This window comes from Pyrus communis, chromosome 2 (genome assembly GCF_041283825.1).
Source record: "Pyrus communis isolate YQ-2024b chromosome 2, ASM4128382v1, whole genome shotgun sequence".
NCBI lineage: Eukaryota > Viridiplantae > Streptophyta > Magnoliopsida > Rosales > Rosaceae > Pyrus > Pyrus communis.
The window spans coordinates 10144447-10164438 of NC_142566.1; the positions used below are offsets into that span (position 1 = coordinate 10144447).

The window sequence follows — 19992 nt, forward strand, 5'->3', positions numbered from 1 at the left end:
AATTTGCAAGTGTTTATGACTCCAAAAGCTTAAAGATACAAAAATAAAACAAATACGAATGATTAAGACTTAACAAAATAGGGGGGGGGAAATTGTGGTTGGACGATATTAAATTAAATGGACAGAATATAATTAAAGGCAAAATGTAAATATGAATGTGATAAAAATATGGATGATGGAATAGCCAAGGGGTTCTTCTCCACACATGTTACACTTGCAAAACAAAATTGATTCTCAGTTGGTCTTTCGATAAGTTGTGAAACTCAATGCTCCAAGTTAATTAGATCCACTTAGATTAACTTTCAGATTTCCCTAAATTCGTTGGATTGAATGGAATACGCATTACAACCAAATTATTCTTAATCAAAGTCCCTAACTATGGAATACGCATGATAGAGACATTCAACAAAGATCATTAAGTTCAACGGAAATCATAAACATCGACGAGGCATTCGTTACTATGGAATACGCATGAAACTTATGCCAAGAATTCATTTAACGCGATTGTTTATAAGCAACCTCCACTACTTGTGAATATAAGTTCATAGCGATTAGGTGAAATTCACTTATATTCTAGCGTCATATTTATGCATGAAAATTAAGCTTGCAATCTCAATGAACATACATAAATAAGTTATCAATCAAACAGTTAAACGAATTGAATCCACAACTTATGAAATTCCAACCAAACGTAATCAATTCAAATTGCAAATATAAACATAGTTTCGAATCACCCCCTAGCTAAAGGGGGTTTAGTTCCTCATAACTTTGAAATTAAAGAAACACCTAAACATTCCAACAACTCAAACGTGAATTGTATGAACGTTTAGGCACTCTTCTCTTCCCTTCTCATACGTACAAAACAAAGAGAATTAAATTTAAACTTTGAAATCAAAGAAACACCTAAACATTCCAACAACTCAAACTTGAATTGTATGAACGTTTAAGCACTCTTTTCTTCCTCGTTGTTGTAGCACAAGGTCTAAGGTGAGCTTTGGGGATTATGTGAAGTGTTTTGGAGGGATGGGAAGTGGTTGGATAGTGGCTGCAATGAAGGAGAAAAACTGCACAGAAAATGGAAGGGGAATTGCGGCAATGGATGTGTATTTGTGTTGTGTGAAGTGTTGTGAATGGAAATATGAGATATGAATTGAATGAATGAATGCAAGGGTATTTATAGGAGTAGTGGAGGGAACATATGGTTGTTTGTTTAAGATGCAAGTGGCTAATTAATGATGGAAAAGTATGTGATTTAAAGGATGCAAAGTGAATGAATCATGAATCATTGTGGATGAAAGGTGGAAGTGCATGTGTTGATGACTAGGTTAGTGGGTGGAAATCTGAAAATGGCATATAGGAATGGGAGCTCACGGTTTGAATGTGTAAAGTGTGTGTGAATGCATGTGAAGATGCAATAAATAATGCATGTAGGGTTAGGAAATAATGAAGAAATGCATGTGAGATGTTTGGAAAGGAAATGGGAACCCATGGCAATGAAGTTGTTTTGTGTTGTGAATTATGATGAATGCATGTGAGTTAAAGAGGGAGAATGTGGTGAAATGATGAAGTAGGAAGGTGGAAATGCATGTGAGATGTTTGGAAAGGAATAAAGAATGAATGGTGGAAATGTGAGTGAATGATGTGCATGTGTGAGAATGCATGTGGAATTAAGAGGAGTATGGAAGTGAAATAAATGAATGATATGTTAAGTGATAAGTGAATGATATGTGGTGAGTGATAAGTGAATGGTTTGATAAGTGATAAATGAATTAGTTTAAAGGGCTAGGGTTTAAGTATATAGAATGGGCCTAAAATAGGTTGGTTTGTATGGCATAATGTGTTTGATTGGGCTAGAGCCATTGTTTTGTGTCTTCAAGTGCATACAAGGCCTTCAAATTCGTCCATCCTCTTGGCTCCATGGATAAGCTATCCAATCCATGCCCAAAAATGCTCCAAATGGCCTCAAAATGCACTTTCTTGCTCCCTAGGCCCTTAGAACCTGAAAACACACAAAAGAAGCATAAAGGACTAAAATAACGAGAGAAACATAACGTAAATGCACGAGAACAAGCCATTTAAGTCGCATGAATATGCTCCTATCAAATACCCCCACACTTAGCTTTTGCTAGTCCTCGAGCAAAACAGAATAAAAACAAATAAACAAAACGACACTAAACACGTAAAACACAACCTAAACCTTCCAACAACCGTCTTAGGGATTTCCAATGCACATGACAAGTTAAAAATCATCATTCTCACAGATTTTAGTCATCTTCACATTTAAGTACATTCTTAATCATAGTCACCATATACTAGTTCACAATTAAGCATTTAAAACCATGTTTTGAATGTAGTAACATGCCTTAGAGAATTTGCTCAATTCCTTTCAAGATATGCACTCAATTTTTACTCAGATTTTCTAACTACACACCCTAATCTAGTCATATGTGAGAAGATTGATGTAAACATGAAAACGACACTCACATATATGTATCACAAAGAACGCAAATTCTGGAGTTAATAATCAATTTTAGATATGATCTCATGAATGGAATGCTACTACTTAGACGCGAGAACCAGTGACACCATAAGCTCATACCAAGTTCAAACTCCACAAATTGAAATACACAACACTCAAGATAGAAGTCAAGGGTTGTAACGGGGCTTGGGGTATGTGGATAAAGAAGGGATATGGAAAACAAAGGTTCTTAAAGAAATAGTGAGCAAAGCATTTTAATCAACTTAGAATTCACTTTTGAATGAAAACTCAACTTTTGAACAAAAAGGGAGAATTTAGACAATTTACGCCCAGAATTGGTGTTTTGGAACCTTTCTTCAATCACTTATTCTTTTCTCTTTTTTTTTTTTTTTTTTTTTTTTTTTTTCTTTTGAATCTCAAAACAAAAACACTTAAACATTCTCTCCCCCACACTTATTTTCTTTCATAATGTAACTCAAAAGGAATTCAATTAAGTCATGCTCACTATCTTTTAAGAACAAGGGTAAGGACGGTCATATTCTAGGTTAGGTGAAGATAAAGTGGGTAAACAAAGAACATGGGTTAACATGGCTCAACGGGGGTAAAACTTACAACATATACGAAATATGGGAAGCGAGGCTATTTGGCTATGGTGGCAACTACAGAACTTCATCTTGATATATGTTATGCAAATCAATAACATGCTTTGAATGAAATGGGCATGAGTTCTAGCATTTGGAACTATATGATGAAACGCCTTCTAAGTAGTAACCAAGCAAAGAATAATGAGATCATGCAACGATTTTAGAAAACAAGAAATCACAGATTATACTCTCCAAAGAACGTTATAGGCTCAAGTCTCTCAGGGTTGTAGCATTTGTTTGAGTTCCTTCCTTCAGGCATGTTACAAAAACTAAATTTTCTTTTATGATTGCATGTGAAGTTATACATTATAACCATAACCAAGCATATACCAAGAGTAAATCAAACTTTTCTCTATGTTAATAACTCTTTTTAACAGTCATGCAATTACAAACCAAATCCTTATCATTGTGTTGGAAGGTATCCTAAGACACAAACACACACACAAAAACAACTCTAAAACAACTCTTTTTTGGGTTTTTCAAAACAATTTTTCAAATTTTTATGGGATTTTCGAATTTTTAAGACAAAACACACTAAAACAGTTTTAAAACAGTGAGAAACAACATGTGAAGTGATAGGTGATAAAATCCAACGAATTTGCATCAAATATACTTAGTTACCCCCCCACACTTAAATCAAACATTATCCTCAATGTTTTAAGCATAGATTCACACAAAGCATAAGTAAATACACAAAAAGCACTTAAACATACTAAACATGGCATAATGTAATTAACAAAGAGAAGAGTTTAGAGACGCAAATCTGGTTATAGAGTGTAAATTCCATCTTCTCTTTGTTGATTGCATTGAGGCTTGATCTTGATGATTCCACAGGCTTACTTTTGAACTGGTTTCTGCCCATCGTTGATTTTCCTTTGTGCTACTTCTTGAACTGGGCAGCAGGATGGTTCTTTTGGTCTCCCCCGAAGGTCTGAGCTTATCCCTTTTATCTGTTTCTTTGTTCAATCTTTCCAATTCGTATTGAAAAGGGTTGGAGGATAACTCAGCCTATGTTTGTCTCCACATGCTTCAATGTATCATTTGCACTTGCCTTACTCGATCCCCTTTGCAGAAGTGGTCCCTTCTCCGGAAGTGTATCAACCGTTGAAGATGACTACTCGAGAGCAACGCTAGGTAAGCAATCAGGAATAGATTCCAGACAGTTGGCTCCAGAACGGAAGACTGACTCCAAGTGCCGGCTGATTGCTTGTTTTACTTTGCCATGCGAGTAAGAACAAGGACAAAGAAAAAGACAGGGAAAGAGCATGATATGAGATACTTTTGCTTTTGACCTTGATGATATGAGATACCTTTGCTTTTGAAGAAGCGGTGAATGAATCAGCACATGTATTTGTTGTGCTGTTTCCTCCTGGGTCATATGTACTCCAGGCATCTGGTATCATCTTTGGGGAAGAAGAAAGAATTGAGTCTTTCGAAAGGCTTTGCTGGGAGTGCGCCCTCAGAGGTGAAAGAGAGTTGGGCATTTTCTTCAGGTTTACCCTGCCATAAAAGACGAAGGTCGACATATATAGAGATAATATCAAGTGGTGGTACTTTTTACCTTTGTCGACAAACGTTTTGATCCCGCAAATCCGGCTTTTTGAAATAATGGCGCCTCTTCGATCTCTGAACACGCCTCTTCGATTTCTGAGCAGGCGCCCCTTCGATTTCTGAATGACATCCCTTCGCTTGCTGAACGACACGTGGTAGTGCAGATGCGGCTCCTTTTGACAAAGCTGCACGCGTCTTCTGAAAAGCTGAGAAAGTGTCGCCGAACTTTGCGCTTGTCGGCTAAAGATGTGTAGTTGCGATGATGGCCTCCACGTGTTGTCTGAAAAGAAGAACTCTTTTGACAAAGTTGAACACGTCTTCTGAAAAGCTGAGAAAGCGTCGCCTAAATTACGCCGGAAATTCCGGCTTTTTGAATCGGTGGACGCGTCGCCTTGGCTTCTTATTGAGGTATCGATCACCGCCACAAACACACTCTGAAGAATTCCCATTCTTGAAAATTGACTCCGGCCCTTTGAAATTTAACTCCATCCCTTTTCTTTGAACACTTTTGAAAAAATGGCAAACTCATCGAACCTTAGCTTGGAATTGAGCCTTAGCAGTGATACGGGCGCGCCGCGTCAAGGTAACGTATGGCGCCCTTCTTTCTTTTCTTCTAACGGTCCTCTTTCAGGTGAAGACTCTGTGATGCAGGACGCCACAACAGCTACAATAGTAGCTAGGAACCTCCTCACTCCAAAAGATAGTAGGCTGCTGTCAGGACGGTCCGATGAGTTGGCCGTTCAAGAGTCCCTCGCACTTAGTGTTCAGTGTGCGAGTTCTGTGTCCAACATGGGCCAACGCCTGCTTGCCCGCTCCCGTCAGGTGGAATCATTGATGGTAGAGGTGGAAAGTCTCAAGCAGGAGATCCAGCAGCTGAAGTATGAGAATAGAAGTTTGCACGTGCTTGCAAACAACTATTCGACGGGCATGAAGAGGAAGCTTGATGAGCTGCAAGAGTCTGAAGGTCGGATTCACAGTGACCGTCAAAGGTTCTCGTCTTTCCTCCAGAGGCACCTTTTTCCTGGCTCATCCAGCGCTTGGCCAAGTATTGAGGCCTGGAATGCTCTATCTTCGATGCCTCCCGCTCCGATGCCTTCTGTTCCTACGCCTTCCGCTCCGATGCCTTCTGTTCCTACGCCTTCCGTTCCTACGCCTTCCGCTTCAAGAGTAAAGCCACGTAGTGGGGCCTCAAGCAAACAACCTTTATGAAGCATCATCTTTCTTTGTTTAGCACTGCCTATCAATAAATCAAACATTTTCTCAATGTTACAATCATAGACTCACACAATTAATAAACAAACAAACAATAACAACTAAACAACCTAACAAGGCAGAAACGAAATAGCAACAAAGAAAAGAATTTTTTTTTTTTTTTTTTTTTTTTTTTTTTTAAATTTTTATCAAATTTTCGGAGTTTTATACCAAGACACTATAAAACACACTAAAACACTCTAAAAACGCTTAAAACAGCAAGAAACCACATTCTAAGTGAAAGGTGAATAAATCCCACGAAATTCATGCAAATACAAATTGTTTACCCCCCCACACTTAAATCAAACTTTGTCCTCAATGTTTTAAGCAGAAAGTCACAACAGAGCAAGCAAATAAACAAATACGAGAAAGAAAGCAAAGTAAAGGCAGTAAAGAAAAAGAAAGGAATAAAAATAAGTCTCTTAAAGGGGTTTCCAAGTTCTTCTCTATTCGGATGCATGGGTTGCCTCCCACGAAGCGCTTTCTTTTACGTCTTGCAGCCGGACGGTACCTCCGTTTAAGCTTGACTAGGTTCCACGGCATGGAGGGGTACCTCCTCCACGACATGCTCCTCAAACATCTCGTAATAGGGCTTCAATCGATGCCCATTCACTTTGAATTCTTGCTGCGTCCTTGAACTTTTGATTTGCACTGCACCATGAGGGAAAACATTAGTAACAACAAACGGGCCAATCCATTTAGAACGCAACTTACCAGGAAACAAACGTAGGCGAGAGTTGAAAAGTAACACTTTCTGCCCAACTGTGAAGGTCTTGGTTCGAATCATTTTATCATGGAATGCTTTGGTCTTGGCTTTGTACATCCGGGCATTCTCATAGGCTTCATTCCGAATCTCCTCAAGTTCATTCAATTGGAGCTTCCTATGAACTCCCGCTGCATCTATGTCCATGTTGAAAATCTTCACGGCCCAATGTGCCTTGTGCTCTAACTCTACGGGCAAATGACATGGCTTACCATAGACGAGCCGAAAAGGTGACATCCCAATGGGTGTTTTGTATGCCGTACGATATGCCCACAGTGCATCATCTAAACGTAAGCTCCAATCCCTCCTTGTTGGTCCAACGGTCTTCTCCAAAATTTGTTTGATTTCTCGGTTAGACACCTCGGCTTGGCCATTTGTTTGAGGATGGTAAGGTGTGGAGACCTTATGGTTGACATGGTACTTTCTTAGCAACGCCTCAATGGTCCGATTGCAAAAGTGAGACCCTCCATCACTTATGATTACTCTCGGCATTCCAAACCTAGCAAAAATGTTAATTTTCACGAAATCTGCAACCACCTTAGAATCGTTAGTACGGGTGGCTTTTGCTTCCACCCATTTAGAAACATAATCAACGGCAAGCAAGATATAAGTGAAACCATAAGATGGAGGGAAAGGGCCCATGAAATCAATGCCCCAAACATCAAAAATTTCAACATTAAAGACAGGGGTTTGCGGCATTTGGTCCTTGGTACCTATGTTACCCATTCGTTGGCAACGATCACAAGACATACAAAAGGTTCTAGCATCCCTAAATATAGTCGGCCAATAAAAACCACACTATAAAACCTTGAGGGCAGTGCGTTGTGTGCCAAAATGACCACCACATGCATATGTGTGACAAAAGCTTAGAATTGAGTGAAATTCAGAATCATGCACACATCTACGTATAATTTGATCTGAGCAATATTTCCACAAATAAGGGTCATCCCAAACATAGAAACGTGAATCATTTTTAAGCTTATCACGTTGGTGCTTGTTTAGTTCATTTGGAATTTGTTTAGCCACCAAGTAATTCACTAAATCTGCATACCATGGTTCACTTACCTCAATGGAAAGCAGCTGCTCATCGGGAAAAGTTTCAGGGATAGGTACGGCATGTTCATGCTCCTCGTGGATCATTCGGCTTAAATGGTCAGCCACTACATTCTCGCTTCCTTTCTTATCCCGGATTTCAATATCAAATTCTTGAAGAAGAAGAATCCAACGGATAAGCCTCGGCTTTGCTTCCTTTTTCGTGAGCAAGTACCTCAAAGCTGCATGATCAGAATAAACGATTACTTTAGTACCAATTAAATATGAACGGAATTTATCTAAAGCAAAAACCACAGCTAGAAGTTCTTTTTCCGTCGTGGAGTAGTTCAATTGGGCATCATTGAGAGTCCGAGAGGCATAGTATATGACATGCGGCCGCTTGTCTCTTCTTTGTCCTAGAACAGCTCCTAATGCATAGTCGGATGCATCGCACATGAGCTCGAACGGAAGGCTCCAATCTGGAGGTACAATAATGGGGGCTGAGACTAGCTTCTCCTTGAGTTGGTTAAATGCCGAATTACACTCTTCATCAAACTTGAATGGCACATCTTTTTGAAGCAATCGGCAAAGAGGGTTGGACATCTTGGAGAAGTCCTTGATAAAACGCCTATAGAACCCTGCATGGCCAAGAAACGAACGTACCTCTCTAACCGAAGTAGGAGAGGGTAAGTGACGTACAAGGTCTATTTTTGATTTATCTACTTCAATTCCTTTTTCTGAAACAATATGTCCTAAAACTATACCTTGTTTCACCATAAAGTGACATTTCTCCCAATTCAAGACAAGGTTAGTTTCAACACATCGTTTCAAAATTAAGGTCAGATTATCCAAGCAATTATCAAATGAACTCCCAAATACACTGAAATCATCCATGAAAACCTCAATGATCTTTTCAACAAAATCGGAAAATATACTTACCATACACCTTTGGAAAGTGGCCGGTGCGTTGCATAAGCCAAATGGCATGCGACGATAAGCAAATGTTCCAAAGGGACATGTGAATGTGGTCTTCTCTTGATCATCCGGGGCTATCACAATTTGGTTATATCCAGAGTATCCATCAAGAAAACAGTAAAAAGCATGACCGGCTAACCTTTCGAGCATTTGGTCGATGAATGGCAAAGGAAAGTGATCTTTCCTAGTCATGGCATTTAGCTTCCGGTAATCGATACATACTCGCCATCCAGTCTGAATGCGTGTAGGCACGAGCTCATTCTCATCATTCTTGATAACAGTTACTCCGGACTTCTTGGGAACGACTTGAACTGGAGAGACCCAACGGCTATCGGAGATAGGGTAGATCACTCCGCAATCCAAAAGTTTGATTATTTCCTTCTTCACCACTTCCATCATCGGAGGGTTGAGACGGCGTTGAGCCTCTCGAGTTGGTTTAGCCCCCTCCTCAAGAAGTATACGGTGCATGCATGTGGTAGGGCTTATTCCTTTAATGTCGGCCAAAGTCCACCCTATGGCCGTTTTGTGCTCTCGCAGCACCCTCACAAGCTTCTCCTCCTCCATTGCCGTGAGACTTGATGAAATGATGACGGGCAATGTTTCGCCTTTTCCCAAAAACACATACTTCAAATGGTCCGGCAACGGCTTAAGTTCAAGCGATGGTGCCTGAACAACAGAAGGTAGCATCTTAGTGGAAACTGAATTTGAAAGTGAGAGTGGAACCTTACCATATTGTTGTGGCAATGACTCAAGGGCTGCCACAACCTCAATTATTTCTTCACTAGAACCCATTGCAAAGAATTCCTCCTCCTTGCCGTGGCCTTGCATTGGCCCAAATCCTTCATTTTTGCGCTCTATGGCCTTAGTGATGGTTGTTTCCAGGGCGTCCTCGTTCAATTCTTCAAGGTATACCTGCGCCAAAGAATCGATAACATCAATGGAAAAACAAGAATGGTCATCAACGGGATATCTCATAGTTTCAGAAATATTAAAATCAATCACTTCCCCATCGAATTCCATTGTCAAGGTGCCTTTGTATACATCAATCTTCGTTCGGGCCGTCTTCATGAATGGCCTACCAAGGAGAATCGGCAAAGATGTAGAATGGGCTGAATCCTCCATGTCTAGGACGTAGAAATCAGCCGAAAAAATTAAATGGTTCACCTGCACAAGCACATCCTCCAAAACTCCTTTTGGATACGCGTTAGAACGATTAGCCAATTGTATAATTACACCATCTTGTTTTAATTCACCCAAATTCATAGATGCATAAATAGAATAAGGCATGACATTTATGGATGCACCTAAATCAAGCATGGCATGTTCAAAACGATTATGTCCAATTACACAAGGAATCGTGAAACTACCGGGGTCTTTGCACTTGGTAGGCAGTTTACGTTGCAAAACAGCGGACACATTCTCGCTTACCTTCACTACCTCTTTGTTTGCCCTTCTTCTCTTTGTATTGCATAGGTCCTTGAGGAATTTAGCATACTTTGGAACCTGTTTGATTGCATCGAGAAGCGGTATGTTCACTTGCACTTTCCGGAACGTTTCAAGAATGTCCTTCTCGCTTTCTTCCTTTTTTTCTTGCATGAACCTGCGAGGAAAAGGTACATTGGGCAGATTAGGACGTGAAGTACATGAATTTGAACTTAAATTACCTGATTTGGCCGAGTTAGGGTGATCTGCCTCAGGTTGTGTCGTCTCTTCATCTACTTTCTGGGCAGATTTGGGATTGTTTGGCTCGGTCCCAACTTCTTTTCCACCCCTTAGGGTGATGGCCTTGGCGGATTCGAATCCTCCCTTTGGATTGACTGTGGTTAAGCTAGGAAGCTTTCCTTGCTCTCTAATCTGTCCAAGGAACTCTGAAATCTGCCCTATTTGTTTCTTCATATCCATCATCTCCTTCTCGTTATTTTCTATTCGGTTGTTTTGATTTTGCAACCCCTGCGAAATAGAGGTTAGTAATTGCATAGCTTGATTACTTTCCAAAGACGTACCTGAATGAGATGATGCCGAAGGTTGTTGGGATTGTTGGGGTGCATACGGCTTGGAATAAAAACCAGGGGGGTTTGGCCTAAATCCTCCTTGTTGGGCAGCTTGTTGTGGCTCCCTCCATTTGAAGTTTGGATGGTCCCTCCATCCGGCATTGTAAGTGTTCGAGTATGGGTTGTTTTGATTTTGTCCTTGGAAACCAATTGCATTGGCAGATTCCCACCCACCATTCTCGATTAGTTGAGGGCACTTGTCGGATGGATGCCCTTGAATTGAGCACACGCCACAAACTTGGTGTTCTTGTGCTTTTGGACCAATCACAACCTGAGAAACAAGAGAAGTAAGATTAGCAAGTTGTGATTGAATTTCAGAAATAGCACTCACCTCATTTACACTTTGTTGCCGTGGGGCTTCCCTTTGGCCCACTCCTTCATATTGTTGAGCGTTGAGCGCTCGGTTGGCTATGAGAATCTTGGCATCCCTTGGTGTTTTGTCCACCAATGCTCCTCCCGCTGATGCATCAACCATTTGACGTTCGATAGGAAGGAGGCCCTCATAGAAATATTGAAGGAGAAGTTCCTCCTTCATTTGATGTTGGGGACATGAAGCTACAAGGCCCTTGAAGCGCTCATAATAAGCCGGGAACGTCTCACCATGATTCTGTTGAATACCACTAATTTTCTTCCGTAGGAGAATCACTCTCGAAGTAGGGAAGAATTTCTCCAAGAAAGCACGCTTCATACTCTCCCACGAAGTCACAGTTCCCGGGGCTAGTTCGTAGAGCCAATCTTTGGCCTTGTCCATAAGTGAAAATGGAAAGGCCTTCATCTTCAATATACTCCCATCCACATTGACGGGGGTCATGCTCGAACAAACCACCTCGAACTCCTTCAAGTGTTTGTTGGGGTCTTCCATAGACAAGCCATGGAACTTCGGAATATGGTGTAACAAACTGGATTTGAGTTCAAATTCCTCAGTCTTCCCCTCTGCAGCCGTGGGGTATTGGATACAAAGAGGCAATGCATTATCCAAACCCGAGGCCGAAAGCTCCTTGATGGTTCTATTATCTGCTGCCATGGCTTGTTCTTCTTCAAAAATCTGATCCGTGGGCTTTTCTTCTACACCTACTTCGTCTTCTTCAAGCCCAGGTTGTGGTGGAGGTTGTGGTGGCTCTTGTTGACTCCTCGTTCTCCTCAAAGTGCGTTCAAAATCACCGTCAAAGTCGGAGATGTTCTCTATAATAGGCCGAGAGCTACGAGTCATACACAGTACCTAAAAAAAAACAAGGAAACAAACAAACTAAGAATTTGAAATAAGAATGCACGAAAAACAAAATATAAAAATAAAGACAAAGGATTAGCAAAGTTGCTAATCCCCGGCAACGGCGCCAAAATTTGGTGCGAGATTTACTTGACACTCAAATTAAACCCTCGTTTGACAATTGTAGTAGAATGGATAAGTGAGGGATCGTTCTAGACCGGGGATTAGGAGGGCTTGCTAAAACCTTCTAAATTGACTTAAAAACATAAAAACTAAATTAAAATACTCTTAACAAGACTACTAGGACTCAGAATGGCTTTGAAAAACTCAAATTGTCTAAAACAATCAAATTGACTCAAATAGAAGCTAGAACTTGATTTAGACGAATTTGCAAGTGTTTATGACTCCAAAAGCTTAAAGATACAAAAATAAAACAAATACGAATGATTAAGACTTAACAAAATAGGGGGGGGGGAATTGTGGTTGGACGATATTAAATTAAATGGACAGAATATAATTAAAGGCAAAATGTAAATATGAATGTGATAAAAATATGGATGATGGAATAGCCAAGGGGTTCTTCTCCACACATGTTACACTTGCAAAACAAAATTGATTCTCAGTTGGTCTTTCGATAAGTTGTGAAACTCAATGCTCCAAGTTAATTAGATCCACTTAGATTAACTTTCAGATTTCCCTAAATTCGTTGGATTGAATGGAATACGCATTACAACCAAATTATTCTTAATCAAAGTCCCTAACTATGGAATACGCATGATAGAGACATTCAACAAAGATCATTAAGTTCAACGGAAATCATAAACATCGACGAGGCATTCGTTACTATGGAATACGCATGAAACTTATGCCAAGAATTCATTTAACGCGATTGTTTATAAGCAACCTCCACTACTTGTGAATATAAGTTCATAGCGATTAGGTGAAATTCACTTATATTCTAGCGTCATATTTATGCATGAAAATTAAGCTTGCAATCTCAATGAACATACATAAATAAGTTATCAATCAAACAGTTAAACGAATTGAATCCACAACTTATGAAATTCCAACCAAACGTAATCAATTCAAATTGCAAATATAAACATAGTTTCGAATCACCCCCTAGCTAAAGGGGGTTTAGTTCCTCATAACTTTGAAATTAAAGAAACACCTAAACATTCCAACAACTCAAACGTGAATTGTATGAACGTTTAGGCACTCTTCTCTTCCCTTCTCATACGTACAAAACAAAGAGAATTAAATTTAAACTTTGAAATCAAAGAAACACCTAAACATTCCAACAACTCAAACTTGAATTGTATGAACGTTTAAGCACTCTTTTCTTCCTCGTTGTTGTAGCACAAGGTCTAAGGTGAGCTTTGGGGATTATGTGAAGTGTTTTGGAGGGATGGGAAGTGGTTGGATAGTGGCTGCAATGAAGGAGAAAAACTGCACAGAAAATGGAAGGGGAATTGCGGCAATGGATGTGTATTTGTGTTGTGTGAAGTGTTGTGAATGGAAATATGAGATATGAATTGAATGAATGAATGCAAGGGTATTTATAGGAGTAGTGGAGGGAACATATGGTTGTTTGTTTAAGATGCAAGTGGCTAATTAATGATGGAAAAGTATGTGATTTAAAGGATGCAAAGTGAATGAATCATGAATCATTGTGGATGAAAGGTGGAAGTGCATGTGTTGATGACTAGGTTAGTGGGTGGAAATCTGAAAATGGCATATAGGAATGGGAGCTCACGGTTTGAATGTGTAAAGTGTGTGTGAATGCATGTGAAGATGCAATAAATAATGCATGTAGGGTTAGGAAATAATGAAGAAATGCATGTGAGATGTTTGGAAAGGAAATGGGAACCCATGGCAATGAAGTTGTTTTGTGTTGTGAATTATGATGAATGCATGTGAGTTAAAGAGGGAGAATGTGGTGAAATGATGAAGTAGGAAGGTGGAAATGCATGTGAGATGTTTGGAAAGGAATAAAGAATGAATGGTGGAAATGTGAGTGAATGATGTGCATGTGTGAGAATGCATGTGGAATTAAGAGGAGTATGGAAGTGAAATAAATGAATGATATGTTAAGTGATAAGTGAATGATATGTGGTGAGTGATAAGTGAATGGTTTGATAAGTGATAAATGAATTAGTTTAAAGGGCTAGGGTTTAAGTATATAGAATGGGCCTAAAATAGGTTGGTTTGTATGGCATAATGTGTTTGATTGGGCTAGAGCCATTGTTTTGTGTCTTCAAGTGCATACAAGGCCTTCAAATTCGTCCATCCTCTTGGCTCCATGGATAAGCTATCCAATCCATGCCCAAAAATGCTCCAAATGGCCTCAAAATGCACTTTCTTGCTCCCTAGGCCCTTAGAACCTGAAAACACACAAAAGAAGCATAAAGGACTAAAATAACGAGAGAAACATAACGTAAATGCACGAGAACAAGCCATTTAAGTCGCATGAATATGCTCCTATCAGTTTTCATTATTCTTAATGATCTTCGATTGTATCTCTATTATGATGACATGTAGGGAACTTTTGAGAATGTTTTGGGTTGTCGAATGATGCCATCCAATCCAATAATATAAGGAAAATCTGAGGGTTAACTAGTGATGTCACGGTTAATTTGGGGCATTGTCGTTCATAATTCAATGAAGGAATAACTGGAAATTGATTCATATGCATAAATATCATGTGTAGAGAAAGAACCCTTAGCTAACTTTCCATCCATTCATTTCCGTCAAATCCATATTTACAATTTATTTTGTTTCCAAGTATTCATTTTAGTTTAAATTCGTCCAAATCCAATTCCCCCCTATTTCGTTGAAGTCTTAGTCTTAATCTTTCTTATTTTTAGTTTTGCTTTCTTCGAGCATTAAATAGTGTTTTATATTGTGTTTTTATGTTTTTAAGTCAATTTAGAAGGTTTTAGCAAGCCCTCCTAATCCCCGGTCTAGAACGATCCCTCACTTATCCATTCTACTACAATTGTCAAACGAGGGTTTAATTTGAGTGTCAAGTAATTCTCACATCAGTTTCTAGAAGGCCCAATTTTGGACGAATTTCCTAAACCTTTTTCTTCTTGGATTTTGATTTAAATTGGCCCTTTTCCTCTTGGATTTGGATTCTATAAGTCTATATCAGAAATCAATTGGGCTAAGACTTCAATTCCAAGCAATGTGCCTGATGCAAGAATTATACGCACACAAATTAAACCCTCTTTTTGTCAATTGTAGTATAAGTATAAGTAGGGATCGTTCTTAACCGGGGATTAGGAGGGATTGCAAATCACTTGGAAACTGACTCAAAAACGTAAAAACACAATATAAAACTCTATACTAGACTCAAAGAATGCAAAACTAAACTTTAAAACACTAAAACAAACCAAAAGACTCAAACATCACCCAAAACACTCAAAACTGCCTTAAAAACACTTTCTGGGCAGTTTTGAGCACTTTGGTGAATTTGGACGAAATTATGTAATAACTTGAATCAAAACACTTAGAAACATAAACTAAGACACTTTCTAACTAAATTGGACAATAAAGTAAAGGGGGATTGAGTTTTGGACGAATTTAAACTAAATGCACAGATTCTAATTAAAACAGATTGTAAATATGAAATTGATGAAATGGAATGAATGGATGATAGAATAGCTAAGGGGTTCATCTCCATATATGTTACACTTGCATAATAAAATGATTTCCAATTGCATTTCAATAAACCATGACTTCTCAACGCTCCAAGCTAATTAGGTCCGCTTAAATTAACTTTCAGATTTCCCTAGATTCATTGGATTGAATGGAATACGCATTACAACCAAATTATTCCTAATCAAAGTCCCTAACTATGGAATACGCATGATAGAGACATTCAACAAAGATCATTAAGTTCAACGGAAATCATAAACATCGACGAGGCATTCGTTACTATGGAATACGCATGAAACTTATGCCAAGAATTCATTTAACGCGATTGTTTATAAGCAACCTCCACTACTTGTGAATATAAGTTCGTAACTATTAGGTGAAACTCACTTATATTCTAGCGTCATATTCAGGCATGAAAATTAAGCGCGCATTCTCAATAAACATACATAGATAAGTTATCAATCAAACGGTTAAACAAATTGAATCCACAACTTATGAAACGCAATTAGAAGTAATCAAATCAAAATGCAAGCATAAACATATATTTCGAATCCCCCCCTTAGCCAAGGGGGGGTTTAGTTCCTCATAACTTTGAAATCAAAGAAACACCTAAACATTCCAACAACTCAAACTTGAATTGTATGAACGTTTAGGCACTCTTCTCTTCCATTCCTCATACGTACAAAACAAAGATAATTGAATTTAAACATTGAGATCAAAGAAACACCTAAACATTCCAACAGCTCAAACTTGAATTGTATGAACGTTTAGGCACTCTTCTCTTCCTCATTGTTGTATCACAAGGTCTAAGGTGTGTTTTGGGATAGTGTGAAGTGTTTTGGAGGGATGGGGAGTGGTTGGAGTGGTGTTTTGGATGATTTTCTGAATATGGACGAATTGAGGTGTGAATGAGTGTGAATGAATGTTGTGTGAAGTGTGTATGGTTTTTATAGGGAGATGAATGGATGGGAGAGGGAACATGACAGCTAGGTTAAGTGAATGCATGTGCAACACAGCTAGGATGGCTGAAATTGTAAGGGGAATGCATGTGCAATGTTGGAAATCTGATGGGAGAAAGGTGGATGCATGTGTTGGCTGATTTAAAGAATGTGAGGGAATGATGAAAGGGGAAACATGACAGCTAGGATGAATGCATGTGGAGTGCATGTGCAATGTTTTAAAGGATGGAATGCATGTGAATATGCTAGAAATCTGATGGGAATGAATGATTAAATGTGAATGGCTGATTAGAATCTAGGGTGCATGTGGCTTAGAAATGCATGTGGGTGAATGTTTGAATGATTAAAGGGGAAACATGATAGCTAGGTTGGTTGGTGGCTGCCATGGAGGTGTGGAATGATGGAATTGCACAAGGGGAATGCATGTGCACGGTTTTGGTGTGGAGAAATGATTATGGATGCATGTGTTGAATAATTTCTTGGTGAGGGATGTGGAGTGGCTGGAATGATGAAAGAATAAAGGGTGCATGTGGGTTAATTAACTAAAGGGAGTGCATGTGCAATGTTATTGTTGGTGCAATGATGGAGGAACAAGTGCATGTGGCTGAAATGTGGAAGGTGTGTGGCTACTTCAAGTAGGAATCCTTGTGACATCAACTCTTCAATTTCGTCCATTCTTTTTGCTCCAAGTATAAGTTATCCCTTCCAAGTCCAATTTTGCTCCAAAATGCTCCAAAATGCATCTTTTTGCTTCCTTAGCCACATGAACCTAAAACACACACAAAAATGGCTTAAACGCCAAAAACAACTATGAATTAACAATATAAATGCACGAAAACAAGCTAAGTAAGTCGCCTAAATATGCTCCTATCAAATTCCCCCACACTTAGCTTTTGCTAGTCCTCGAGCAAAACAAAACAAAAGAAACCAAAAACAAAACAAAACGAACAAAACACAACCTACACCTTCCAACAATCGTCTTAGGGATTTCCAATGCACATGACATGTTAAAAATCATTATTCCCACAGATTTTGGTTATCTTTACACTTAAGTACATACTTGATGCGAGATTTATACGCACACAAATTAAACCCTCTTTTTGACAATTGTAGTATAAGTATAAGTAGGGATCGTTCTGGACCGGGGATTAGGAGGGATTGCAAATCTCTTGGAAAAAAAACGTAAAATAAAGTTTAAAACACTAAACTAGACTCAAAGAATGCAAAATTAAAGTTTAAAACACTAAGACAAACCAAAAACAAAAAAATACTTTAAAACATAAACTAAACAGATTCTAAGCACTAAAGAACAAGAAAGTAAAGGGGGGGTTTGATTTGACGAAATTAGCTAAATTGCACAAATTGTAATTAAAGGCAAAACGTAAATATAAATGTGATGAAAATATGGATGATGGAATAGCCAAGGGGTTCTTCTCCACATATGTTACACTTGCATACAAGATTGATTCTCAGTTGGTCTTTCGATAAATTATGAAACTCAACACTCCGGGTTAATTAGGTCCGCTTAAATTAACCGTCAAGTTTTCCTTAAGTTAATGAATTGGATGGGTTAGCGCAACGCAATTCACAACATTCTCCAAAAGTCCTTTACGTGAACAGCACAATAAAGATACAATCAAAGATCATTAAGCATCATGAAAACTATAAGTGTTGACGAGGCATTCGTTACTATGATGAGCATGAAACTCGTGCCAAGAATTCATTTAACGCGATTGTTTATAAGCAACCTCCACTACTTGTGACTATAAGTTCATAACGATTAGGTGAAATTCACTTATATTCTAGCGTCATATTTATGCATGAAAATTAAGCGCGCATTCTTAATAAACATTCATAAATAAGTTATCAATCAAACGGTTAAACAAATTGAATTCAAAACTTATGAAATTCCAACGAAAGGTAATCAATTCGTAATGCAAGTATAAACATAGTTTCGAATCACCCCCTAGCTAAAGGGGGGTTTATTTCCTCATAACTTTGAAATTAAAAAAAACACCTAAACATTCCAACAACTCAAACTTGAATTGTATGAACGTTTAGGCACTCTTCTCTTCCATTCCTCATACGTATTGAATTTAAACTTTGAAATCAAAGAAACACCTAAACATTCCAACAACTCAAACTTGAATTGTATGAACGTTTAGGCCCTCTTATCTTCCTCGTTATTGTAGCACAAGGTCTAAGGTGAGGTTTGGGGGATTATGGAAATGGATGAGGAGTGGTGGAAGGGGGACTTACGGTTTTGGATTCTAAGGGGAAGTGTTTGTGTTAGTTGTGGTGTGAGAAATGGAGAGATGGAGTGGGGAGTGAATCAATTTTGAGGAGTGTTGGATGCTTATTTATAGGTGAAATGGGGGGAACAAAAGAGGGAATATTGCAGCTAGGAGGGGATGAATGATTATGGGTGCATGTGTTTGGAATAATGAAGGGGGAATGTATGTAATAAAACAACTAGGAAAAGTTATGGAAAGCTGGAAATGGGAGTGGGAACTCACGGCATTGTTGGGTTGTTTATGGGAGAATAAATGTATGATAATGGCTAAATAATTAAAGGGAATGAATGGGAGTGACACTAGGTTGGTTATGCATGTGGAATGTGGCTGAATTGTTGGTGAAATGATGAAATGGAATGCTGAAAAGGTAGGGAACTCACGGCAACAAGGGTGTTTGTTTGTGTGAAGTGTGTGTGAATGCATGTGAAGATGCTAATAAATAATGCATGTAGGGTTAGGAAATAAAATCATAACTTAAAGGGAGATGATTAAAGGGTGTTGAAAGGTTTGAAATGCATGTGTAATGGCTGAAATTGTGAAGAATGAAAGCTGGAAAATAAAAGGGAAAGCTGGAAAGGCATTGAAAACCCACGGCAAAGGGGTTTTTGGTGGTGTAAATGCATGTGAATGCATGGCATTTGAAGTGATTGTTATTTGGAAATGAATGTGATGCATGTGAGTTAGAAATGTGGCTGAAATGATGAGAGACAAAGTGGAAGAATGTGGTTGAAATGGTTGAGGAAGGCACGACAAGGGATTAGGGAGAGCATGTGCTTGTAGGGTTGATATGTTTGAAGATGCATGTGTTGAATTGGTGGTTCAATGATGAAAGAATAAGTGAATGATTATGATAAGTGATAAGTGAATGATTATGATAAGTGTATGATATGTTAAGTGATAAATGAATGATATGTGGTGAGTGATAAGTGAATGGAAGTGATAAGTGATAAGTGAATGGAAGTGATAAGTGAATGGTTTGTTAAGTGATAAATGAATGATATGTTGAGTGATAAGATAAGTGGTTATTGATATGTAGATGAATGAATGATATGATAAGTAATAAATGAATGATATGTGGTGAATGAAGGAGTGGAATGTTGGAATGTTATGCACGACTAAGGATATA

General features: G+C 38.7%; 1 protein-coding gene across 1 annotated transcript in view; it reads right to left on the reverse strand.

The window, feature by feature from the left end:
* LOC148698557 (uncharacterized) overlaps positions 1–19992 on the reverse strand; it is a 53372-nt gene that overhangs the window by 13734 nt on the left and 19646 nt on the right. The window contains exons 2-3 of the mRNA XM_088678325.1: positions 11162–11679; positions 9608–10324 (exon numbers count right to left, since the gene is read on the reverse strand). Of these exons, the coding sequence (XP_088534451.1) occupies positions 9608–10324; positions 11162–11679 (1235 nt within the window). The remainder of the gene's footprint in view (positions 1–9607; positions 10325–11161; positions 11680–19992) is intronic.